General features: G+C 44.3%; 1 protein-coding gene across 1 annotated transcript in view; it reads right to left on the bottom strand.

Moving 5' to 3' along the window:
- The window catches only part of SCFD2 (sec1 family domain containing 2), a 527,816-nt gene that overhangs the window by 2,987 nt on the left and 497,186 nt on the right, over positions 1-27,643 (bottom strand). The window contains exons 7-8 of the mRNA XM_003268376.4: positions 21,354-21,488; positions 9,812-9,931 (exon numbers count right to left, since the gene is read on the bottom strand). Coding sequence (XP_003268424.1) covers positions 9,812-9,931; positions 21,354-21,488 — 255 coding nt within the window. The remainder of the gene's footprint in view (positions 1-9,811; positions 9,932-21,353; positions 21,489-27,643) is intronic.

Below are 27,643 nucleotides of genomic sequence, written 5' to 3'. Positions count from 1 at the left end.
TCCTTGAAAACCATGCAAGGAGACTTTGAGGACAGCGGGTGAAGATTGGCCTTCTCTATCACCTGCATGCATGGTTTAGAAACTGTTTGAATGTGTGTCTCCCGAGAGGGTCTCTACTTATTTCAGGTCTTCCTCACCAAACCTAGTAGGTAATTGAGCCTGGCGGCTTCTAGGCGAGTGCCATCAGCAGACCCTGAGGAGATCCCAGCTCCACACCGACTGGCCAGATGCCCTCCAGAAAGTCACAACTTACAGCCTCGCTCACCTCATCTCTCTCAGAAGGAAAATAACAGTGCCAAGCTTCAGGGAGTATGGCAAGGGTTACGTAAGATCGTGTATGTGGAGCACAGGAAGTGCTCAGCAACTGTGAGCTGCTGTATTATTGTGGTTTTGTGATTTGGTCCTAGATCTCCTTTTGAATCTTATGAAAGCTAAGAACCTTCTAGAAAAATACACAGATGTTCATACAAGATTATGTGTTATAGTTTTAGGGATGGTTCATAAACTCCTAGGAATTCACAGACCACAATTAAGAAGCCCTTTTTCGAGCTAGGTGCGGTGGCTCATGCCTGTAATCCCAGCACTTTGGGAGGCCGATTTGGGTGGATCACCTGAGGTCAGGAGCTCAAGACGAGCCTGGGCAACATGGTGAAATCCCATCTCTACTAAAAATACAAAAATCAGCTGCGCGTGGCGGTGCACGCCTGCAGTCCCAGCTACTTGGGAGGCTGAGGCAGGAGAACAGCTTGAACCCTGGAGGTGGAAGTTGCAGCAAGCCAAGATTGTGCCACTGCTCTCCAGCCTGGGTAACAGAGTGAAACTCTGTCTCTGTCTCAAAAAAAAAAAAAAAAAAAAAAAGGAAGCCCTTCTTCAGAAATCTTTTTAAATGTACACATAAAGACAAACACTGTGCTCTTTGGAAGTAGGTGCTTCGAAGGTGGCAGAGGCCAGCAGTCGTTCATGCAAAGGGCCCTCTCCTCCTGCTGTGACGTGGTGGTCTCCAGCACACTGCTAGCCCTTGGGGTCTTTAATTCTAAAGCAAAGATGGTGGATTCCTCTCTGGCTGGGGTGAGGGTGGGCCTGAGGGCTAGGGTACATCTCCATCCCCATGGGTGCTAAGTCTTCTCAGCAGGTTTGAGGAACTTGGAGTGAAACGGCTAAAAGTGTTGACTTCCAGAGCAGCAATAACTGAGCCCAAAGAATCTGTCATTCTCGGGTAGTGTGCTGGGCTTCCAGCCATGGCTGACAGAGACCGTGGACTTGGCTACTGCCACTGAGCTGGAACAGTAAGGTCAGTCCTCACATCTGAACAAGCAGGTATTTAACAGTAATCAGCCTACAACTTCATGAGGGCTCAGCCAGAGGCTGTCTGGGGCCTGCTCTGTGGAGGGGTGAAAAGAAACAGATGGAAAACAGGGGCTTCTCAAGCAGTAGGTTAAGGGGCCTTTGTGGAGGGGAGACTGCAGGACTGAGGCCAGGAGGCTTTGGGATAGTACAGTGGTTAAGAGCACAGGTTTAGGAGGGTCCAGTCTGCGTTGGACCCTGGCTGGGCCACTTGCCAGATGAATGACCCTGGAGAAGTTGCTTAACCACACTGAGCCTCAATTTCTTCATCTGTAAAGTGGGAATGATACCCACCCCACATGATTATGCGAGGATCAATGTGAACATCTTCGTAAAATATCTGACACAATGACAGGCTCCAGAGGGGCTTAGAATGGCAGCTGCCATGACTGCCTTTGTCACTGTCACTTTCCTCATTATGTGCATCCCTGGCTGCATCCTTCCACCCAGCTCACAGCAGTTATGGGGCAGATGCAGGGAAGGTGGAGTTGCCAGAGCCAGTGACCCCAAGTGTAAATCCGATCGCATTATTCCCAGGCTTAAAATCCCTGCAGCTTCATCACTGCCCTCTGGTAAGCCCAGCCCTCCCGGAGTGCATCACAGGACATCAGAACCTGAATGCTGCCAGCACTCCACATCCGGCCCTTGCCTCCACACCCCCAAGTCAGTCCCACATTCCAGCCTCCCTAACTCCTCGCAAGTTCAGACCTGGCACTTTGGGGATGCTTCTTTGTCTGGGAGAGGAGCTCCCCACTCTGCCCAAAGACCCCTCCTCCATTGCCCTTCAACAATCAGCTCAGGCATCACTCCCTCCAGAAAGCCTTCCCAGACCACCCCTCCCCCAAGCCTGAGTGTGTCCCCCTGGCTGTTGGTATCTCACGGTATTCCCTGTCAACTTAACTGAGTCTTTTCATTGTTTCTTAGCACAGTGCCTGATACACAGCAGGTCTTTGATTGAGTCAGTTAGTGCCTGATTGAGTGAACAAAAACCATACAGCAGTGAAGGAGGCAGGGAGTGTAGCCACGGTCAGTGGGAAGTTTTCACTCAGGGCAGCTGTAGCAGAAGATGCTCAGACAGCTCCAGGTAAATGTGTTTTCTCTCCATTCGATGAAAGACCTACTTGTCTCTAATTCCTATTTTGAAGAGCAAGCAGGATCATACTGCCGACATTTCACATAAAGCATGAAATATAATAGTTGGTGGTCTTTAAGTGTGTTTGCATCTTAGGCATCTTTTGGTATTGGCTACTTTTTTGAATTTTCAGAATTTTTAAAGCACATTTTACTAGAACATTTCTACATTATTTGGCTAAGATCACCCTACAATTCTAAAAAGTGGGCCCTAAACAGGAACAAAGATGCTCAAAAATGAAAAAGAAAATAGAAAAGTTTGAAAGCGGCTGATCAGATATGACATTTAATTTTTTTTAAACATAATCATCAAACATGTGCTAGTGGACAAATTAAGCACTAGAGAATTCCTTTCAGAGAACTGGTCTTTTCTCAGGCAACCAAGGGCACTGAAGAAAATTCCCACGGGTGATGCTCAATCCTTGCCCATCATATGGCTACTTTTCTCTGCATTTTCTAAAATGCTTCTTTTGATTCTCAGTGTTAGAAATCAGAGGTACATAGAACCTAAACCTGGTCTTCCCTGCTTCCTCTCCCTCTCCCCTTTTCAGGGTCCCTGCCATCTCTTCTTCTCCTCCTTCTCCTTCCCCTCCCTCTCTTTCCTCCTGTTCCTTTTTGGGGGTTGTTTTTGTTTTCTTCTCAACACAGGCCTGAGTGTCATTCAGGGCCGAAGAGTCAGCTGACTTTACCCCAACCCATCAACTCCTAGCCACCCCACTTTCACCTGCTAACAGCCAAGAGGGCTGGTGGCAGTGGTCAGCCTCCTTCTCAAGCCAGAGGCATCCAGGACACTCAAGAGCACCCCGCAGTGCCGCAGTGCTCAGAGCTTGGCCCAGCCACCATACCTGCCCTGCACCATCTACCCACCAGAACACCTTCCACAAAAACAGCCAGTGGGGAGGGAATCTTTGCTGATTAAAAATAAATTTCACACTCAAATATGAGAAATGGGGTTTTTAATGAAAACAAAAAATTGTTTTCGAAGAGACTGAATGACACTGCAAGCTGCAGGGCACTTATGACTTAGGTGTCAGCACGTGTTGCCAACTGCAGGCAGTTCTAGCAAGGAATGTTGGAAGATGCAGCTCATTCATCAACAACAAGCCTCTGTGTCAAAGCAGATACTTGACATCAAAAAAATATACCACTGACTGTGAGATGGGGTGGAGGACATCAGCCAGGGAACCAAATCCCTCTGGCAGCCTTTGGCCCACACTTGCTCTCTACTCCAGCTGGAAGGGGGATGTTCGGTCTTTGTTCTCAGGCCTGCCCTGAACTCCACATGGGCAGCCCAGCCCTCAGGAGTGACCCAGCCCTCCGGGCTTTCCGTTGCTCCAGACCATGGCTGTAATTTGTAGGTGCCAGCATCTTCCTGTTCTATTTCTGCTGAACACAGAGGAAGCAGGGAAGTCCAGGATTTACATTCCATAGCTCCCTGATTTCTAACACCCAGTATCAAAAGGAGCAAGCGGTACATTTTTTCTCCCCTTTTCTTTTACATTTGGGAGATTCTTCCCCAAAGTGACCCACATATGCACAGGCACCAACATGCATATTCATTCATTTGATAGGCAGCTTTTGGAGCATACATTGTATTCACGCTGTATAGGCACACGCACACATACACACTCACACACCTGTGTTAAACCCAGAAGGTTTGTATCATTAAGCCAGTGGCACGGTGGATTAGCCTTACTGAAAAACCCGGAAACATCTGACCTGACTAGCACTGCCTCAGAGCCACTGTGCTGTGCTTATAAGGCTCTCAGAAGACCTGAAGTGTGATTCAGATCTTTTCGTTGTTGTCTCCCTGGGGCTTCCCATCAATTTTAGAATAACCTGGAGGCAAGTTTTGGAGCCAGGATTAGGGATCCTTGAACCTCTTAAGTTGTGTGCAAAACTTTTTTTTTTTTTTAATTATTGTGTCTTCACTAAATATTCAACTCTGGGTTGGGCATGGTGGCTCACTCCTGTAATCCCAGCACTTTGGGAGGGCAAGGCGGGCAGATCACTCGAGGTAGGAGTTCAAGACCACCCTGGCCAACACTGTAAAACCCCGTCTCTACTAAAAATACAAAAAATTAACCGGGAGTGGTGGTGGGCGCCTGTAATCCCAGCTACTCGGGAGGCTGAGGAAGGAGAATCACTTGAACGTGAGAGGTGGAGGTTGCTATGAGCTGAGATCATGCCACTGCACTCCAGCCTGGGCGACAGAGCGAGACTGTCTCAAAAAAAAAAAAAAAAAAAAGGAAAAAAAACTATTGAACTCTATAAATGCAGAACTACAGGAAAGTGTGGGTGCGGCAAGCACGTGCCTTGCTATGAAAAGCAGTGGATGGGGGTCAACTTTCCCACTGGCCTTCCTCTTTTTCCTGAGCTGGCCATTCCCTGTATTTCCTCAGAGCTTCCCTCCCTGTTATTTTCTTCTTACAATCACAGGCTTCTGCTAGCCTCTCGGCTACCATCTAGCTGCAAAGTTCAGCCAGCCAGAGCTATCTGGCCATGGAGTCCCACAGTAGGCATCAAGTGAGTGAGGAGAGAGGCTGATGTCAGGCACATGCGGATCAGAGCAGGGGAAACCTGGAATCTCCCACTTGGTGTTTGTGGCAGTTTGGGATGGAGGAGGTTGCCCTCTTGATCCCTTTTCTGTAGACAGGAAAGAGGACCTTCTCCAATGCATCCATTTTCTCTCATCGGCACATCTCCCAACAGCCACAGGCAGGAGAGTGGAGAAAACGTCCCTTTTAGAGCAGAGCAGTCTTCAGAGGCTAGCAGGTGGGCATGTGGTTTCTGGTTTCCTATGTTTCATGCTATTCTTGCCACTTTTTGTGAAAGATAGTTCATTTCTGGAGGTGCTGTGAATGGATTCTATTCATTTCCTTTGAACAGCTGATCCCTGAATGCTTTTTAAATCTCAGATCCAAAGCCTTCTCCATGGGAGTCTGTGCTATCTAAAGGAAGCTATTCCTCCTGGTTTTTCTACACTAGCACCCATCTATGTCTGCTGTCCACTTGTCATGAGCTGGTGCTTCCATGTTTATTGTCAGTTACTACCCAGTAGAATGGAAGTTTCATGAAAGTAGGAATGTGTCTAGCTTGGTCACTGTTCTGTCCTTAGCATAAAAGACAATGCCTGGCACAGAGCAGATCATGTTTTTGCTTTTTAGACAGTCAATAAATGCCTGTTGAATCATTAGTTAATCCAGCTTAATAGGAATGATTGCAAGTTCCTGTATGTGGATCCAAAGAGCACCCACACAGCAGTAGAATAGGGAAGATTTGGAATAATAGCAATAGATACAAAAGACAAAGTGGTTTTAATTGTCTATAATGTCAGTGTCAGTCAATAGGTTGGTGTGGTTTGTGTGGTCTTTTCCAGAAAAGCTGCTTTTCTGTTACACTGGAATGGCACAAGTAGAGTCTCTAATGTTCAGTATTGGACATTCAATTAACATTCATGAATATCCACTAAGTGGCAGACTCTGTGGTGCTGAGAATATAATAGTTGAAAAATGCAAAGTCCTGAGGCTGGAGGGGCATACGCAAGGAGAAGAGTGGTAGGAAAAGAAGCCCCAGACGTAGGCAGGGGTGAGATCATGTGGGCTTTGTGGGCCATGGTAGAGAGGAGGAGGAGGTGACCCTAATTTTCTCTGAGCTGATCAGTCCACACCAAGGTTTGGCTTTTGGTTCCAATCAAGTGCGAGAGAGGGAGACAAACTGGGGTTGAGGAGAGCTGCGACATCGTCAGGGGATTCAGGTCCATTTCACAGGGTAAGAGTGGGGTGGCTACAGGAACTGATGATATTCAGTTTGGAGAAGAGAAGACCTGGGGGAGGACATGGGAGCTATCTTCCTATGTCTGCAGAATTGTCGTGCGGAAGAGGGATGAATCTCATTTTCTTTTAAATTCTATGTGGCTCAAGAGCTAGAACCAGCACTGATGAGTGACAGTGCCAAAGAGGCAGATTTGGGCTTCATCTAGAGGAGATATCAGAACCAAGAATGAAGCCCTCCTCGACAGTTAATTGAGTGTCAACTTGATTAGATTGAAGGATGCAAAGTATTGTTCCTGGGTATGTCTGTGAAGGTGTTGCCAAAGGAGATTAACATTTGAGTTAGTGGACTGGGAAAGGCAGACCTACCCTCAATCTGGGTGGGCATAATCTAATCAGCTGCCAGGACAGCCAGAATAAACGCAGGCAGAAGAACGTGGAAAGACTAGACTGGCTTAGCCTCCCAGCCTGCATCTTTCTCATACGCTGGATGCTTCCTGTCCTCGAACATTGGACTGCAAGTTCTTCAGCTTTTGGACTCAGACTGGCTTCCTTGCTCCTTAGCTTGCAGACGGCCTATTGTGAGACTTCACCTTGTGCCTGTGTGAGTCAATAGTCCTTAATAAACTCCCCTTTATATCTACATTTATCCTATTAGTTTTGTCCCTCTAGAGAACCCTGACTAATATACCCTCCAAACCTCAAATAGGCTGCAGTGGAAGGGGACAAATCCTCATCCTGGGAGATGGTCAAGTAAAGGCTGGATAGTAAAGCCAGAATGGAAGCACTAGCTATGTCTATTATTGCTGTTTACATCAATGATCAAGTGAGGGTTACTCCCTTGCTTGCCCAAAGGTCTTAGACAGTCTATTGGGTATAGATTCCGTAGAACCTATCCCCTTCAATTGGGTCACATGTGTTCTCGAACAGAAGTCTGAGTCTGAGCAGACAAGGGAACTAGCACGCATGCCACTTCGTGTATTGCTAGGGCAGCAAGGCGTGATTTCCACTGCACTCTAAAAAGCAGGAAGCTGGTCCTGTCTCAGATCAGCAGAGTTTGCTGTAGGGCCAGGGCAGCTGTGTGTCCGTCAAGGTCTAAGAAAGTGAGACCCGCCACAGCAGGTGTCACTCTGCAAACATCCAGGTAATTCACCTCCTTTCAAAAATGTGGAGATGAAGGACTTCATGATAAAGAATGCCTTTTCTGTTTCCCCTGCTGCCTGAGGAATCTTCCTAGGGCCTGCTAACTCTTCAGGGGAGCTTTTTGCATAAAGAGCAAGTAGCAGTCAAGGCTGATCCTTAAGCTCAAAATCCTTTGAGAAGCTCTCTCTGCAGATGACTGAGCACAGGGTCAGATTGCAGCAAAGTCACTGTAGATTCTGGGGCTCTGTTGTCAAACTCAGGTCACAGGACTTTGAAAACGTCTGCATTTTATTCTTTTAGAGTAGGGATTAACATGTCTGTCAGGCTATTACAATGCATCACTGTTCTGAAGAGCTAAGAATTTGATTCACCATGTTAGGGGCAACAAGAAGTGTGGTTTCTGATGAAAAAAAAAAAGAGGTCTTGCTCAAAAAGGCAATCATTCATTACACAGAACCTTATCACTGCTGGCAGGGAGGGTGTTAAATGAAGCAGAATTTACAAATTTATCAGAAATCTCACCAGCTATGACTATAACAGGTGATAGTAACAGAAGAATGGTCATAGTCAAAAACTGGCCACTCCCCTGCTCAAGAGTCTGCTGTAGCTCTCTAGGTGCCCAGGTACCATTCCTCAGTTGGGTGTCTGGAGACCAGCAGGGACAAGACCTTCTTGGCTTAACCTGGTAGCTCAGCCACTCCAACAACACAGACTGCTCCTACCAGGCCAGTTCTCTTGGAGTCAATAAACCCCTCAAACTACAAGGGTTACTGAGCCACTGCCATGTGCTCAGGCCTGGAAAGCCCCAGCCTTTGTCCTCAAGGAATTTGTATTTGATTGAGGAGACTGGGCCAGCAAATATGAAGTAGTCAGGGAGAAGTCCAGAGCTGCATTGCCCAGTATAGATGGTGGATGTGGGTAGAGATGTGGAAAGAGCCTGGAGCAACAGGTAGGATGTCACAAATGGGAAGGATGCAGCTCCTGGAGCTGGCTGTGTAGATATGTACAGTAGTGGGTGGAGGTAGGAGGTGGCACAAAGCTGTAACCCCAGAGCACTGGGAAGATAACACCCCCAGAGTCAAGTCTCAACCTGGGAGGATGAGAGTGGAAGGGAAGACATCGCAGGCTCTCCGACCTCTGGCATGACAATTCTGAGCCATGTAACACCAGCTCCTCAGGGGCCCCCAGAGGACCGCGCCCAGAGCATACCCAGCTTGGCAGTGTGTCATTTTGTGGCTTTTCTTCTTCACTGTCTTTTTTTTTCTAAGTTCTTCACTTCTGCTTCTTGGGATCATCTGCCAAGTAAACTACCTGCTCTCTCATCCCTGGCTCAGGGGCTGTTTTGGGGAACACACTAAGGCAAGGGTTTTACATCTTACCGATTTAACAGGCTGTGCATCCCCAGTCACAGGAGAACTTCCAGAGGCAGGGGTTCTCCTCTTCTCTCTCCTTGGGCTCCTGCTGTGTCATGCTGTGAGCCTCAAACCCTCCAGCACAGCAGTGTGGTGACTGCTCAAAAACGGCTGAGAGTAACTGCAGCCATCATTGACTGAGCATCCTGAGCCAGGCACAGTGCTAAGAAGAATATTCTCAAGCCTCTTCTGATTTAAGATTCACAGCCACCCTGGCGCATTTCCTAAATGAGGAAACTGAGGGCTTTTCCCTCCCAGATCACCTGATTAGTCAAAGGCAGAGGCAGGACTGGAACTTGGGCCCATAAAATAGAAAGGTCTATGTTCTTCACCACTGGGCCACAGAGCCAGTTTTCTTGTTTAGGGGATGGGATGGGGCCTGGCAGGAGGTACAGAGAAGAAAGCTACAACACTAGTCATTGTCTGGATAGTGATCCCTCCCACACTCCTCTGGCCCCACACTCTAATTGCCACAGTTGGGAGGTGGTTCCTGGAGTTATCCCTCCATATCTGGAGCCTAGAAAGCAGTGAAAACTCCTGAGTGATTCAACACTGATTGGACTCCAGAGAATATAGGCCCCTAAGGAATCAAGAATAGGGATAACAGTACCTTAGCCCCAGAAGCCCAGAGCTAGAAAAGAAGAGCTCTCCTTCCTCCCTTCACCCCACTGGACTCCACCCTGCCCCAGATTATTTTGCAAAGAACAGAGTTTCCATTTAGGGCTCATTTGCTTGGTGTCATAGCATTTAACCTGTCGTGATAGACTTTATCAAAATGACCCAGTCCTCCACCACTGGGAACAAAGGAACTCCAGGGCATGTAGGGCTGGTTCTGGCTGAAGGAAGATATTGTGACACAGGCAGCAGCAGGAGGGAGGTAACAAAGCCAAGAAGGTGATGGGCAGGCAGGCTAGGAGAGGGGCACTGGGACCCGGAGGTGGAGGGCCCTCACCCACCCTTCACACCCCTACCTCTGAGCTCTTGTTCAAATCATGGAGGACTCAGTACCTGGGTTCCTGGCTTCAACGATGCCACAAGCTCTTTGACCATTTTCACTTCAGAGACTGTGACCCCACCTACCACAAAGAGGATCAGGATGGGGTAGTCACTAGGATGAGGCCGGCTCACCTGCAAAACAAAACACGAGCAGTATTAGATGGATGGCAGTGATGCAGGCACAATGCAGCTGGGTACCATCTTCATTGTCCCTCTGTAGAAACCTCAGGACTACTACTGATAGTGGCAGGAGGCAGACAAATCCTAGGCAGATAGGGGTGGGTCCCTGGTGAAACCTGATGACAGTTTAAAGCCTACCTACAAGTCCCAGGTAAATCCATGGACCGGATTGAGAACCTGCCTTCCCATTTGGTGTGTCTTCCTCTGATTGATCCCTACCCTTCATCTATTTTACATATACCTACCCTTCCCTAATTGTTTTTTTACACTGTCATGTCCATCTTTGAGCAGTGACTTTGCTTTAGCCTTTTTTTGCATACTTGCAAACCAATCAGCATACACTCCCCATTCTGAGCCCATAAAAGCCCCGGACTCAGCCACACACAGAGAAAAACCACATGACTTCAGTTGGGGGACCACCCTTGCATCCCCTCTCTGCTGAGAGCTGTTCTGTTGCTCAATAAAATTCTTCTCCACCCTGCTCACTTTTCAATTGTCAGCATGACCTCTTTCTTCCTGGGCATGGGACAAGAACTCGGGAACCGCTGAATGCGGGTATGAGCTATAACATGGGTGAGCTGGGGCATGCCTGCCTAGCCACGGGCTAAGCCAGTGCACAAGCCAGGTATGGCCCAGTGGGCCAAGTAGGTGAGGCATCTCCTGTGGCAGGCCCGGGGCCTAGCAAGGCCTGGGAGTGGGGCATTGCTGGCTGTGGAGGTCCCTGGTTGGCAAAGTGGGTGAGAAAAATCCTACGTCACTACCTCCATTATGCAGGTGTGATAAATAGCCCTTAGAGAGATGATGACTTCTTAGCTACCAGATGTCCCAGTGGTCTGTGAAATCATTGACAAGGAAAATGTATAACACAGCACCTTATTATGTCTCTTTCAATAAAGATTTCATTGAAAGAAAAGTTAAAGGAGCAGGAGCTATTAAAAACAAGAGAAGGCTGAGGGACAACTTCTTTCTTCCTTGTTAATCTTCAGGTCTCAGCATAAATGTGCCCCCTTCTTTGTTGCATGGCTCTGTTTATTTCCTTCAAAGCATCTACCACAGCCTGTGGTTACTCTATTTGTTTGTTTATTTATTTGTTTACTTATTGGTCATCTTCTCTACTGGAACATAAACTCCATGAGGCAAGAGCCTCATCCTCTTGGTTTATGCTATTCCCAGCTTACCTAGTACAATTTCTTCTACATAATAGGTGCTCAATAAATGTTAGTGGAATTAATAAATAGTTAAAGCTTTAGGTAGGTGGACGCAGAGGGTGTACAAAGATGAAAGAGAACAGGGCCCACCCTCAAGGTGCTTACAGTACAGTACAGACTTACAGCCCTTAACTTCTTCAAGCTAGCCTGAGCTGAGGGTCCATGCTGCATGGAACCTACACTAGATGCTGTGGAGAATTCCTCCTGATTCCTTATGATTTCATCAATGAGGCAAAAATATTCTTATACACTAAAATGAGAATAACTCAAAGCAACCACTCAGGAAATGCAAAATGACCAATAACTAGACTCAGTGATGGAGACACTGAGGGGAAAAGAAGGGATTCCTGAAGACAGTATGTTTTGAGCTGAATCTGGAAGCCACAGTTGGTTTGATGAGTAGTGGGCAGGAGAAATAGTGTGAGTCAAGTTCCAGAGAAAATCAGTCACCAGAAGGGTGGAGTGGGACAGGGAGGCCCAGCCAGAATGCAGCATGCATGGAGTCCTTGCAGGAAAAAGTCTGCCAGCTGCCTGTGTGGCCACCAAAGCTAGAAGGTGGGCAACAGGCTTCACCTCCAGCAAGGAGAGGGGGAATGAAGGTAGTAAGTGTTCTTGCCCAACACAACGCATCTGTAGGTCACAGGTAGTCCCGAGGAGTGCCTGGGGGAGGAGCAGGGCAAGAGGAAGCCCTTTCTCTTACCACCCCCCCAACTCCTTTCTCTGAACTCTCTGGCTCCCTTGCCTGATTATACCCACGTCTCAACATCTTATTCTAAAAGCACTTTAAAGGGTGATGCATTAAGTGTTCCAAGTTACGTAAGTTATTCCTTGGCTTCTGAAGAGGAAATTCAGCATGCAAAGGCAGGCAGGCAGGAGGAAAGGAAGGACAGAGAGAAGAGAGAGGACTGGGGGACTATCTAATGACCTCAAAATAGGTGGTGGTGAATACTGGAAAAAGTTTCAAAACACTCTTTAGAAAAAGACTCAAGTCGGCCGGGCACGGTGGCTCACGCCTGTAATCCTAGCACTTTGGGAGGCCAAGGCGGGTGGATCACAAGGTCAGGAGATTGAGACCATCCCGGCTAACACGGTGAAACCCCGTCTCTACTAGAAATACAAAAAATTAGCCAGGTGTGGTGGCGGGTGCCTGTAGTCCCAGTTACTCCGGAGGCTGAGGCAGGAGAATGGCATGAACCCGGGAGGCGGAGCTTGCAGTGAGCCGAGATCGCGCCACTGCACCCTAGCCTGAGGGACAGAGCAAGACTCTGTCTCAAAAAAAAAGAAAAGAAGAAGACTCAAGTCCGCATCCTGCTCTGCACCTGTTTCCCCCTGACCAATTTGTCAACTGCTTTCTTCCAATCTGCATACCAGACACCATAGCAACGCTGCTTTTGTCCTACTGTACCCTGGAATTGCTCTCACGGGAGTCCGCAATGGCTATCATATTGTAGGAATCAATGGACACTCCTTTGTCATCATCTAACCTGACATTTCTATAGCATCTGTCACAGCTGATGACACCCTTCTTAGGTACCATGAGAGCACTTTCTCTAGGTAATTCCTTCTACCCTTCTAATTATTTCTTCTCAGATTTCTTAATAGGTTCCCTTTCTTGGTCTGCCCATTTAAATGTTGTTACTTATGGCTCCATCCTTGGCTCCTTGCCCTTTGCACTCAATGCAACATCCCTGAAGGACCTCATCTTCTCAAGTGCCTTCAATATCTTTTATGTACCTCTCAAACCTATGCCTTTTGCTCAGTCATCTCTATTGAGCTCCTGTGGACATCACCACCCAGCTCCTGCAGACGACACCTCCCAGGATTTCCGAACTCAACAGGTTTCAAATGTGATCCATGATCTTTTCCCCAAAACTCTTCCTTCTCTTGAATTTCTAACAGCATCACCACCTTTACAGTCACCTGAGCCAGGCACATGAGAGACATGTTAGACTTTGCTGTTTCTTTCATCTCCCAGATGAAGTTCTATTCATTCTACCTACTTAAGGTTATCAACATCTCCTTGATTACTTCCACATTAGATCACTGCTATAGCCTTCTGGTTTGTCTCCCCATCTGCAGTTTGGCCATACCCCATCCATTCTCCTCATTTCTCCCAAGTATGTTTTCTAAAATACAAATATTTATTATTGAATATAGCAAACATTGTACTATTTTTGTGTATTATCTTATTTAATTCTCAAAATATCCTTAGAAAGCAAACACAATTATTAGTGTATTTTGCAAATGCAGAGATTGAGGTTCATGCACAGTAATGGATCCAGGAGCAAAACGCCAGAGGTCGCACTCTGAAAACACCTCTCAGCTCCACCACACGCTCAGATTATCTGCACAGAGTCTCATAGCTCTTAGGATAAAGTTTGAACTCTGTAGTTCAGCATATAAGGCTTTTACAACGTGGCTCTGGTTTATGACTCTATTTTCATCTCCTCCACACACATTATTTGCTGGAGCCATTCGCAGTGGCTTGTGCCATACCTGAACACTGGTATTTGTTTTTTGGAACACCTGTTAAACATATGATAATTTACTGAGTGTATGCATATCACCAGTGTGCTGCTCCATTAATTTTAAAGTAAATCAGTGTAACCAGTACCCAGACCAAGAAACAGAAAACCACCACCCTGAAGAGACCCTCTCATAACCTACTCCTGTCACTACCTCCCCACAGGTAATCATCATCTTGAACTCTAACACTCTACCTTATACTTACTCAACCATACAACTTGGGGATTTTCCATATCAGTAAGAAACACCTGTAACCTATAGACACGGTGTGGACCACACCAGTGGGTTTTGGCCTGTTTGTGCTTAGTACTTAGCACCTGGTAAGCTTTCCGTAAGTGTTGCATGAATGAAATAGTTATATGAAGGAATGAATCATATCCACAGGTTAACAGGAAAGGCCCTTCTTTTCTTAGAAACTCTCCCTTTGCTTTATGCATAGTTCTTCTGGCTGAGTAAGTAACCCAGACCTTCCTTCCAGCCCTACAAACAATTGTTTCTCAGTTAATCCTGGGACAGAAATAAATTGGCTCCAGAACTTGAACGTGGTGCAATATGTTCCCAAAGACATATGCTTTCTATAAGAGAGTCTGGAATCCAAAGTACATTGGGAGAATCTTGGAAGGATGTATTGACAGATGAAAAGGGAAAAAAAGAAACAAACTGCAACAACAAAGAACAATACCCTGGGGCTAAGGAGTGGGGGAATGTTGGTTTTGGTACAAATAAATGGGTCCAATTAATGCATGCTGGTGTTTGCTATTTTGGTTTCTGTTTAGATTCATGTTTTGATACCAGACTTTTCTTGTGGAGCCGTTCAAGTCAACAGACTGTTGGGAAGTGGAGTCTTTTCAGTCTTTTCCATCAGAATAACACATTCCTTATAATCAGCCATACATGACTGAGTCCTGTTTGCATGTTAGTTCATGGTATAAGAAACTTTGAAGATGAAAGACTGAAGCATAACTACTGCAATTGCAAATGCACAGATTAATAAAGCAAGTCCGAGTCACTGTTCTTTCTTTCATTTTCTAAATCTTTGCTGGCTGTGATTTTAAGACATCAGTTCTGGTGAGAGAAGACAGTTTCCTTCCACCATTCCATCCCAGCCTTTGCAGCAGAGGCTGCAGAGACCCCTTTTGAGGTGTGTGCCCCTGAGAGAGCTCTTTGATGTGTTATCAAAGAGCTGGGGTTGTCTATCACTGGGGTTGTCAAAAGAAGGGTTTCTGCTGCTGCTTCCAGTTTCTAGGCGCCCTCTAAGAGTCTGGGATCCTGATTCCTCCTCCACGTCATGCTCCTCCACTCACTTTCTCTTTATTTGTGACTCATTTGTCCCTACAACAGGCAAGGGGCAGGTCATTCTCCAACTATGGGCAGGGCCTTGTAGAAGGAAGACAGTTCAATAGGAGCTTTGGCCTTAAGAGGTACTAAGCCTAGGAAGCACTCAGGTTGACACTGAAGTTGGCCCTTGGTAATGGCTTTTCTCCCACCGAGAATTAGTAACAGCACTGCCACTCCCTCTGAACAGTTCACGTCTCATGTTTCATTCACCTATTCATCCATTCAACAAATATTTATTGACCAACTACTGTGGGGCCAGACACCATTCTAAGCATCAGAGATTCATCAGTGAACCAAAGAGAAAAGAACCCCTGCTGTCACAGAGCTTATATTTTAGTGGAGGGAGAGTGACAGTCAATAAAATCAGTAAGTCAGTGGGTAAGTAAGGAAGGTGGTGAGTGCTATGGAGGAAAATCAGGTCGGGGAGGGTAAGTGACAAGCATCACTTTATGCAAGCCTTAGAATCTATGAAGCAGGCAGAAGCCCCATTTCACACGGAGACACAGAGGCTTAACAAGGTGAAATAACTTGTCCAAAGCAGCTGAACTATAAGCTGTAGGGCTGAGGTTGAAATCAAAGTTCATCTCGCTGCAGAGCTGTAACCGTTCTACCTTTCATTCCACATACCACCTTTTCTCAACAAATTCTTCAAATGAAAAGCATTTTTATTAGCATTCATCTCTTAAAACTCTGTATTTCTAGTTCTTTAGAAACATCAGCCAATCACCAGAGCCTTGTGGGACTTACTTTTACTTACACTTAATCCCATTGCAAAAGGTTTCCATGCTGCTAGAGCCCGTCGGCTGTTCAGCTTGACCTCTCTGCCTCATTTGCTGCAGTTGATGACTTCCTTTTTCCTGAAACTTCCCCCCTGCCCTCCACTTTCTAAGCCCTCTTAGCTTCTCTCCCTCCTTGGAGGGCTCCTCTTGCTCAACTTGCTCCACGACAAGCTGTGTTCCTGACTGCTCTGGCCTCTGGTCCCTGATCTTCTCCCAAACATCCTCCCTTGGTGGCCCTGTCCCTGTCCATAGTTCAATGCCTCACACATGCCAGTGTCCCCAGACTGCTACCACTGGCCCAGGCTCTGCTGAGCTATAAGGCTGTCTCTCAGGCTCCTAAATTCAACAAGTCTAAAGTGCAAGTTTTCTTCTTTTCCAGTTCTGCTTCCCAACAGAAACAATGTTAACACTGTCCATCCAGTCACTCCAAACTAAGCAAATGGCCCTAGACAGCCTCCACTCATTTACGGCTGCATCCTGTCAATCCCCGTCCTGTGGAATCCACCAGGCTTCATCTCTGCCCCCTCGTCCCCTTGACCCTACTTGACCTTAGACTTTCATCTTCTCACCTTCCCTCCCCAAGCCAGTCAGCTCTTGTCTCTGTCTTGTGCACTGCTGCCAGGGTGAACTTCATAAAATGTAAACTGGTTATATATTCCTAGCAAACATCCAATGGCACTTCAGTGTTTCTGGTCAAATGTCAAAATTCCAGCCCTCTGGGATCCAGTTTCTGCTTATCTCTGTCTTCATATTCTTCTACTCCCTGCAGGTCACCCTTAGCTCCAGCCATTTGGAACTGCCTGTACTCACCTCAATGTATGATGGCATTTCATTACTTTGGAGTTCCTAACTCCTGCTGGTCTGGCAAAATCCAACTCCCCTGGGAAGCTTTCTCTGACGCCCTGACTGAGCTACTACTCTGTGCCCTCACATCCTGTCCACCACACCACTTATCTCTCCTCTCCGCAATCCTCAATTTTCTTATCCATCTCCTTAACAAACTGTAAGCTACATGATATAGCTGTGCTTTGGCAGGTAGGGAACCTGGTTTGTCTCTATATCTTCTTTACCCTCAGCAATGACTAGCATACAAAAGAGCCTCTCAATCATTGCACACTGTCAGATGGAATACACAGACTGCCAAAATCAAGTTTGTGTTTTTGCTTTACAGTTCATACCAAAATCTATCTCACTTGAACTTATGGATCATGTTTAGCTAATGTTAAGCAACTATTGAACCCTATTTCATAGCATAGAGTATGACTAAGAAAAAGAAAAATATAAACAATGGTTTCAAATAGTGTTGCAAAGAGGAATTCCAGGACTTGTACTCATTTAATCAACAAACGTGAACACTGAGATATTTTCCTCTTGTCAGAAATGCCCTTAAGTCCAATGGACCTAATCCAATAGTTCAACCCTCTGAATCTTGCTTTTTCTTCTCTCCTCTCCTCTCTCTTTCTTTTCCTTCCTTTCCTTTCCTTTCCTTCCCTTCCTTTCTCTTTCTTTCTTTTTTTTCTTTCTTTCTTTTTTTCTTTCTTTCTTCCTTTCTTTCTTTCTTTCTTTTTCTTTCTTTTCTTCCTTCCTTCTCTCTCCTTCCTTCCTTCCTTCCTTCTCTCTCTCTCTCTCTTTCTTTCTTTTTTTTTTTCATCTTGCTATGTTGCCCAAGCTACTTTCAAACTCCTGGGCTCAAGCGCTCCTACTGCCTCAGCCTCCACAGCAGCTGGAATTACAGGAGCACTGCTGCACCCTGTCTTGTTTTTCTTATATGAACAATGTGGAACGGGACTAGATGACCTCCAAGGCATGTTCAGCTCTCACCATCCAAGGACCTGACATCAGTCTTTACTGACAGCCCATCATTTTTGCTCTGCATTCCAAAGCATCCTTTACCCCTGCTGTATATTCCTCTGCAGGTATCTGTCCAATCCACAAGCCAACAATCTCCCCTGCCCACATGGTCATAGGAGAGGCTCCTAGCACCCATGCAGTTACAATGTGACCCTATCCTTCAGCCACAGTTGATTGGTCCTGGAATGGCCCCCTGACCCAGGGTGGGCCAACTAGAGGCCCTTCCCTGGGAATTCAGGCTTGACCTAAGATAGATAAGGTTCAGTCAAAGCTCTGGCATAGCTACTCAACCATTTATTTATACTATTTATTGAGCATCTACAAAATGCAGGGCACTGTTCTCATGCAGGGCAGAATGGGTCTCACAGAACTGCCTGGTTTCCTGATGGCTTTCCAGTTCTTAGTCTCAATCCTTACTGAGGCCTCTCTCATTGCTGCCCTTGGGTTCCCCAGGACATCCCAAGGGCCTCGTAATAAATTTTCCTTTCTTTAAGTTATTGTGATTTGTTGGCATCTTACTTCCAATGGAAAGACTTTTAACTCTTACCCCCTCACCACCAGCAGCTTTTCAAAGCCTACCTGAGCAGTTGCTCTAGTTTTCCCTGTGGTCCTCTTTTTGTTGCTACTTAAGGCAATGGGGGACTCATATCCACTCAAATAAGAGACCCAGAGGTAAGCACTGGGCTTTCTGAGAGTCTTTTTCATAGTTTTAAAATTTTTTTCCAATTAAGCATGGCCACATAAGAAATGAAAGAACAAAAAAAGAACTTCTTAAAAAGCACACATAAAAGGAGGTAAAAGGGCCTCATGCAGTTTCATTAGATAAAACCCACCCTTCTCATGTCAATTTTAGCAGAGAAAACATCTTGACAAATCATGTCCTGTAGTCAAAACAAGCTGAGGTCCAAACATATGGAGTAGATAGAAAATAAATTATTTTCAGGAGACTGAGATCCAAACCACAAATTCCAGAAATGCACTTTAAAAGTGCTGCCTATTAGACATGATAGTTTTAAATTAAATTAATGTTGTAGGGAGAGGGGTAAGGTATGTTTTGATTTATTTATTAGATCATTATCAAGCTTTCCTCTAAGGAGCTCAAGGTATTCCATGCACAAGGATTTTAGAGAAAAGCCTGTCTGAAGAATGTCAGGTTCTGCCAAAGGTGTTTCTCCCTAGTTTGCTAGAGCCACTCGCTAGTGGGCTTCATACACTGCCCTTTGAAGCTGACAGTTCTGTGTGGCTAAGCGCAAGTCTATCCTCTGGTCGAGAAGTACATCAAGTTACTTCAAACACTTTCTCAGAACTGCTGTAAAAATGACCTAGTGGGTATACCTGCTCTTCTCCCCAGCTCATCTGGCTTACTTTATGGGACTTGATGGAGCAAACTTGGGAGAGGAAAGTTCCCTAGCTCAGTTTCTTATCCGGAAGTATTTTTTTAAATGTTATATTGTTAAAAAACATTATGGAAGAATAGCAAACAGGCCTTTCACTAACAAAGCCTTTCTGGGCTCACTTATTTTGAAAGCAGCATAGGAGCATGAGTGATTTTTCCATCCTCTAGATTGGAGGGAAAACTCCTAGGATTAGCCAAACACTGCCTTGCCCAGGTAGACAGCCAAACATATTTAGGTGGGGTACAGACTGTATCTTCCAAAAGTGCCCATGAAAATATTTTCTGCTCCTCATGCTCTTGATCCATTTTTTGTTTTTTTTTTAATTATTATTACACCTTAAGTTTTAGGGTACATGTGTACAACATGCAGGTTTGTTACATATGTATCCATGTGCCATGTTGGTGTGCTGCACCCATTAACTCGTCATTTAACATTAGGTATATCTCCTAATGCTGTCCCTCCCCTCTCCCCCCACCCCATGACAGGCCCTGGTGTGTGATGTTCCCCTTCCTGTGTCCATGAGTTCTCATTGTTCAATTCCCACCTATGAGTGAGAACATGTGGTGTTTAGTTTTTTGTCCTTGTGATAGTTTGCTGAGAATGATGGTAAAACATAAACTCCAAAATAAACATGATCAACAACAACAACAACAAGTGACACTCTTGTTTCATCAAACAGTGACAGAAAATGCAGGTGGATATTCCTTACACAATGCGACTATGTTCTATAATATATTCCATATTCTCCTCAGGAAGGATTGTAAAGTCCATTAGTGTATTAAAGGCACTGTGACGTTGGACTACAAAGAAACAATAAAATTTGTTGTTTAAGCCAGTGTTTCTGGAACATATTTGATCAAAGATCCCTTTGGCTAAGAAACAGTTATTTCTATGGAACATCTTTGGACAAAGAGCAGAGTTAGGGCCTCCTGTCACCTACACTGCAACTCCCCAAGTGCAGGTGGGGTGCAGCCTTCATTCATACCCTTGGCCAGACCCCCCTGTACAGGGTCTGACTGCACCACAGACACAGCAGCCTGTCTGGGAGAGGGCACATTGGCAATTGGGCCATCCTCAGACCTTACTAACCAGGCTCTGAAAGTCCACACTTGTTATTTTAGTCTCTCTTCAGGGTAAAGCCACACCTGTGAATGAAGGAAAAGAATGCTCAAGTGGAAAAGGTTGGAAACCGTGTCTAGTCTGGAAGTTTCTGTACCAACTAGCCACCATGAAGGGCTACTCAGGATAGGGAAACACTGACCAATTCTGGGCCTACTTATACCAACTCAGAAGTCCCTAAACACTTTGAAGAAGCTGACTACACTGCTTTATTAAAAAATATAGAAGGAAAATGCACCAACCAGGCACTGCAACAGAAGTTGCTGAAAATTGGGAACAGCAGGAAGGAGACCTGCAGGTCCGCTCCAGCAGGTTTACTGCTTGGTTTAGAGTCTGATTGCCTGGCGTCTGTCCTCTGGGTTTTGGAGTGGAACAGTTTTCCTGGAATATGCATTTATTGAGCTCTGAAAGGCCAGATCTCTTAGGTAGATTAATTCATGATTTTAAAGATGCTTTGATGCTGGCAAAACATTCTGTTACTTCCAAGAGTTATTATAAGTGAAATCCTGGCATGGACTGAGAGGTCAGCCTGTTATCTTATTGAAATCTTTTTAGATTTAGAAACTCTACAGTAGGTTAAAAATAGATCACATTTGTGTACTTTTTCCTCCTTTCATCCCCACTTCAAGGGTTGTTCAGTTATTTTGACCCACCCCAGATATCAGCCAGATAAATTCTGGCACTTGTCACCTAGGAGTCTGCCAGTCCAAAAGTCATTTCCAAGTGGGTTTTGAGGTGATGCTAGCCATAGGACTGAGCAGAGCCACTCATTATCCTACATAATCAGTTCTAGAATTAAGAGCAAAGGGCTGTCACTAAGACCGGTGTGTGCTATGTGGATTCATTTTAAGTGAAAACATAGGCTGCAAGGAGGAGAGTTTTCAGTAGTGCTGTCCCAGAGAGCTTGTGTCCTCCACCTTAGACCGCATGTGCTGACCAGAAAAGACCACAGTGCTCAGGTCAGAAGAAGCTGTATGAGGCCAACAGATCAGGCTGCTTATAATCAAAAGATAAAGATTGCCCTTGATTTTAGAAGAGCCAAAATACCAAATGTTATCTGTATGGTGCTTGCTAGGGTTAACAGGGTGCCAGCATTTTCATGCCCAGCAAAGAGAACATTTCTACACTCAGGATCACCTCTCCATGGTTACTTTACCTTCATGAACATGCTAAATCCAGTTTTAAGGAGATCAGTGAGGCCTGAAGACATGTGTTCAATGTCAACGGAATCTGGCCTCTCGGGATGAAATATTTCCTCCACAACTTGCTTCAACAATGGCTTATAAGACGCCTGGAAAGACAAAATACTGTGAGTAAAGGGATTGTTTGGTTTGTCTGGAGAGAGGACAGCTTTATCTGCAATGAAGAAAGCAAAGCAAGTTTATTTTGATACTGAGCAATGGCTATGATGTGTGTGTGTGTGTGTGTGTGTGTGTGTGTGTATGTCAGAGAAAAGACAATATAACAACATTGGGCTTTTAAATAAACTTTCACCCCAATGCTTTAGCATGCTTTTCTGCTTCTCATTCTCCCTTCTACAAGCAAATATGTCTTACTAGAGCTACAATCATACTACGACTAATTTTTCTGTTTAAAGTGACAATTTTATGTATACTGAGAAACAAAGTACTGTCGTTTGATACAGACATGAAGACATGAAGATGGTCTCCAGTTTTTCCTGAACATTCTTCGCATTATGCTTTCCTCTGCTAGGAACTCCAATGTTATTTACAATGTGCTGTCCATAACCAAGCTTAAAGCAATCCCTCTTCCTTATACAGAGCTCAACTCCCAAGTGTGACTTGGCCAGGAAAAGAAGCTAAGACGACATAAATGAATCTGACAAAGGTCAGAGAGCAGACTACACGGTATCATAAGAATTTCAGGAGAATTAGGGAGATGTTAGTTTGCAACAACTTCTACAGTTTGATAAATGCTGCTAAATGCCTTCCTTTTCTGTAACCTGAATAACCCATCCATGTTTAGGTTATATTGGGAGCCAGCTGCCTTATTGACCCTGCAGTTTCTGAGCTGTTTTTCACCACCTCTTTCCTTAGTTCTGGCTACCAAGTTCTTCCCATTTTCATTTCCCACTTGGTGGACCACCTTCCTCCCAATCCTCCAGTCAGATATGGCACGAAGTCTGGGGCATGAAGGGCAAAGGAGGAAGGAATATCTTCCCTCAGTGTACTCTGTGATCTATTATAGCTTCAGTAAAGCCAGTTTCTAACAGGGCACAGTTGAGGCATATCCGGTATTAAACTCTTTCTCTCTTTGACTGGCCAAATATGTGACTTGTCTGTAGCAACTGTCAAGGATATTTAGTGTACTGACCTCATTCCTGGCTTCATCTTGCTTTTCTTCCAGTCATTTTTTTTTACTCAAATTTTCCCTTTCCAATTTTCTTATTTAAAATAGCTTAGAAATAAAGCAAGGTATAAACCATCAAAATCATAAATAACCATTCAGCAGGAATATATCTGGCATCTTTCCCAGGGATAAGATGCAGGGAAAACTAGCATCTTCTCACTTGGGGATACCAACCTTTTCGTGTTTATTAGTCAAACAGACCATTGTTTGTCCAGAGATCTCATGGTTACATGACCATGAAGGGCAAGGCAATGAACAGAAACACCGGTCAGACAGGAATATTTTGAAAACTACGGCTCCACCTTGCTCATAAAGAAATTGCAATTAAAGCTATGCCAAGATGGATTTTTTTTTTAATCAGACTATTGAAACTCCAAAAGTTTGAAAATACACTCTTTTGATGAGGCCATGGGGTAACAGGCTCTCTTATACATTGCTGGTGGGAGGGTTAATTGTTACAATCAATGCAGAGAGCAATTCGGTAATACCTATCAATATCACAGATGCATTCGACACAGCAATCACACTCCTAGTCATTTATTCTTTGCATATGCTCATGTATGCAAATGAGATCCAAAAAGGCTGTTTATTGTTTGTAGTACCAAGATTAGAAACCACCCAAGTGCCATCAGTAGGGAGCTGTTTAATAAATGGGGTGCATCCACAGGGAGGAATGCCGTGAAAGAGAATAAGAAAGCTCTGTGCTTGTGTGGCAGAAACAAGGTACAGGATAGTGTGTGAATGAAAAAAGCAAGGTGAGGAATACTGTGTATGACGGGTTAGCATTTGTGTAAAAAGTGGCAGGGGGAATATGGAAGTTTAAATTGCTGAAATATGCAAAAATAAGCTCTGGTGTGAAACATAGTAACTATCAGCAGCAATGATTATGGGGTGGCAGACCAAGCAAGGGAGAAAGGTGAGAGGAAGACTTTTCATTGTATTGTTTATTTATTTATTTATTTATTTATTTACAGCACAGTTTAAAGCACCACTACAAACAGCAAGAATGATCTCAATTGTTAAAAATTAATAAATTATTTATGCATGAAAAGGAGATTGGGGTAAAGCACACCAAAATGTTATTTAGGGTTATTTCTAGGTTCAGGAAGTAGGAGACATTTATTTTATTTTTCCAGATTTTCCAAAATTAAGAGGTCTACTTCCAGAATCGTAAGATAATTTAATAAATATTATTTTAAATGTGAAAAAAGGGCCATGGAGTGGCCTCTGAATCCTGCAAATACTCTTCCCTGAGTAAACTGTTTTGAATGCTCTTCTATCACCTTAGCCTTTCTGGACATTGACTCGCTTAAACTTCAATCTCTTTAAAGCTCCTCCACAAGAAGTCCTTTGGCCAATAATCTGATACCTTAACAGCACTATCATCAAACAATAATTGACCTCTTCCTTGGTAATAGACTTCAATCTTCAGCCATGAACATTACCAGCTGGCTAAAAGACTACAGTCTCCAGCCTTCCTTGCAGCTGAGTATAACCACATAATTAAGGTCTGGGCAATGAGATGTAAATAGAGTAATGTGAGAATTTCAGAAGTCTCCTTTTTAAAATGGAAGGATATGCTTTTCTCCTTTCCTCTGCCCTGCTGGCTGGAATGTAGAAGTGAAGCCTGGAGCTCCAGCAGCCATCTTGGAAGACAGGGCATTCCTTAGAGATGGTGAAGCAGAGAGGTGGAGAAACTTTGGTAAGTGATGACTTACAGAGCCACTATCACCATAACATGGACAGGCCAAATTAGTACCTACTTTATATGTCACTATAAAACCTTGTATTTTTAAGCCACTGTTTTTCAGATCTCTGTTACTTGTAACTGAATGAAATTCTGATAGAAAGCATGAAGGGAATATAAAGATATAAAAGGACATTTCCTCCTTCCAGAAGCTTACAGTTGTTTATTAGTCTATTAAAACTCATTAGCAGAATCACAGAGAAATACACATAGGCTGTCATATTTAAGAGAGAAGAAAATATACCCCGATATGGTTTGGCTGCGTCCCTACCCAAATCTCATCTTGAATTATGGCTCCCATAATCCCCACATGTAGGGGGAGGGACCTGGTGGGAGGTAGTTTAGTCATGGGGGCGGTTACACTCATGCTGTTCTCATGACAGTGGGAAAGTTCTTATGAGATCCGATGGTTTTACAAGCAGCTTTCCCCACTTTTGCTCAGCACTTCTCCTTGATGCCGCTGCGAAGAAGAGCATATTTGCTTCCCCTTCTGCCATGATTGTAAGTTTCCTGAGGCTTCCCCAACCCTGTGGAACTGTGAGTCAATTAAACCTCTTTTCTTTATAAATTACTCAGTCTCGGGAATGTCTTTATTAGCAGCATGAGAACGGACTAATGCAACCCCTTAACCCATAAAAAAAAAAAAAAAGATTATCATTCTGCATAAGATGTACTGTACAAAAAGGAAGAGTAGTGATTCTGAAAAAGAGATCATACACAGCACAAAGGTGGCTCTGTAATTAAGCGAAAACACTATACTCTGTACCTCCTCTGTGCAAGGCACAGTGCACCTGGGGTGATAGGATTTGTTCTCAGGGGTCCTGTGACCCCAGTGTAGACTGGGAGACAGGGGAAAGCAGGAGTTATGGAGGGATTGGGGAAAGTAGGGACACTAGGATCACTCTCTCTCTTTCCCTTGCTCCACTTTCGACTAAATTTTGGGGAATGAAACATCCAGGAGAAAATGCTCGCTGAGCTGGGTTCTCCTTGGGGGTAGTGAGCAGAGATTTTAGAAGTGCTGTTTTCTTAACCTCTTCATTCTTGAGACTTTGTGATTGTTCTGTGCTACACTGGAAATGTTAGAAATCTTTTTTGTTTTTTATTTTTTTAAGGTATGTAGGTGAACATTTATTTAGCAGGAGAAAAGAAACCATGATTTAAAATACAGAAAAGTAACAGCAAACACATCACATAATCCAGGAAAAGAACATAAATGCTTTTATTAATTGCCTGACCTACCTCTTTGATATTCATTTCTTACATTTTTTTATTGCATTCTCTCTGATTATCTTTTCATATAACAACAATTTTGAAATAACATTTTCTACGAAAATGTGATAGTTATCAAGCTATTGTCTCTCAATTCCAAACCCTCTTCTAGACTCAGTTCTGTGATGCTGGGCTGAGACTCTGAAAACCACTTCTGTGCTTTGCCAGCTAGGTCCGTTAGACTCTGCCGATAGGGGGCACTAGAGGGAGACCGGAAGGCAGGAAGAACAGGCAGGAACTTGCTTCTCCTGTTTATTTGCAATTCCTGCCACCATCACCCTGACGATGGCCTCTCACCACTTGAAGCTGCCCCTCCTCTAGACTTTTAAGTCATAGGATTTAATAAATTACCTTTCTTTTTTTTCAAGCTCAAAGTGGCATTTTATTTAGTAAACTGTCAGTATGCATAATGCTATAATAGTAACAGAAGCTGATTAAGTCTACAAACAAAACACGACAAATCTTGAACACTGACAAAAACAGGTACAGATATTAACAGAAAAGATGAGATAATGAACATTATAAAAATTTATTCTAAAATACATTTATTCCACTAAAACAGTGTAGTAGAGGATGAGAGGGACACTCTGGTTTAATATTTTATCTAAAAGCATTAAGATTTTTAAAAAAGACATAAAATGGGAAAAAAGGAGAGGGGCAAGAATCAGGGGCTAGAAAGGCAGAAAAAAAAATTATCTTTCTTGTTTAAGCTTTTTAGAACTTTTTTATTTATCTATTTTTAATTGTAACCAAAAGCATACTAAATGATGTAAATATTAATTCATAGAGAAGTTGATAGGTTTTCCTACTTGAATGGGAATATGGGGAAAAAAAAACCCTCTAAATTTTCTACTGAAAGAACTAAGAACAACTGGATTACATTGTGTATTCAGAGAGCACAATTTGGTAAAGACTTTCTCAGGCACGAAACTACTTGTGCCTTCTTAATAAAAAAAATTTCCAGTTAAGTTTCTAACGAGGAGAACCTTTGGTTTCTGTCTCTCAGCCTCTTAGTTTGGACCATTTTGTGCCCTAAATCATGTCGCTGAAATCTGGTTAGAATGAACTGCTTGGCAATGACTTCTTAGATGGGAACCCTCTGACTTTCATGAAATTTTCTACTCAGCCAGGAATGACTCACTTCTCAGCAAAGGAGAAGGTGGTGATAGTGGAGACAGATGTGGTTTCTCTGGTACCCTACTCAAAGATTCTCTCGCATGCTAGGAAGGGCCAGAGCAGAGATTAGCCATATAATTTGTCTCCATATTAAGAGGGTAAACCATAGTACTTTAGTTTTCCTAATCAAACACTCTCTGCCAGTTCACCTTTTTGGAAGATTGGGAGAGGCATTAAAAACTCAGACAAATTTGTTCTTTCCTTTTCTTGCTGATCATTTATTTATTGCTTATATCACATCCAGTGTGGGTTGGCAATAGGAGATCTGTGCCCTGCCCAATCATTCAGAGACCCAGGTTCCTGCTATACCAGGGATCCCCAACTCCAGGCCATGGACCGCTACTGGTTTGTGGCCTGTTAGGAACCGGGCCACACAGTAGGAGGTGAGCAGTGGGTGAATGAGTGAAGCTTCATCAGTATTTACAATTGCTTCCCATCACTTGCATTACCGCCTGAGTTCCGCCTCCTGTCAGATCAGTGATGGCATTAGATTCTCCTAGGATCACAAACCCTATTGTGAACTGCGCATGTGAGGGTTCTAGGTTGCGTGCTCCTTATGCAAATCTAATGTCTGATGGCCTGTCACTGTCTCAGTCTCCCATCACCCACAGACAGGACTGTCTAGTTTCAGGAAAACAAGCTCACCTCTCCCACTGATTCTGTATTATGGTGAGTTATATAATTATTTCATTATATATCACAATGTAATAATAGAAATAAAGTGCATAATAAATGCAATGTACTTGAATCATCCTGAAGCCACACCCCCCCCACCCTGCACCACCTGGTGCCTTTCACGAAACAGGTCCTTGGTGACAAAAAGGTTGGGCACCACTGTGCTACACCATTCCCTAGAGCATTAGAATCCTACACTGAAGACTTTA

This window comes from Nomascus leucogenys, chromosome 9 (assembly GCF_006542625.1).
Source record: "Nomascus leucogenys isolate Asia chromosome 9, Asia_NLE_v1, whole genome shotgun sequence".
NCBI classification, from domain to species: Eukaryota; Metazoa; Chordata; class Mammalia; order Primates; family Hylobatidae; genus Nomascus; species Nomascus leucogenys.
Note: the sequence above shows the minus strand (reverse complement) of the source record. Positions and strands in the feature narration are given on the sequence as shown.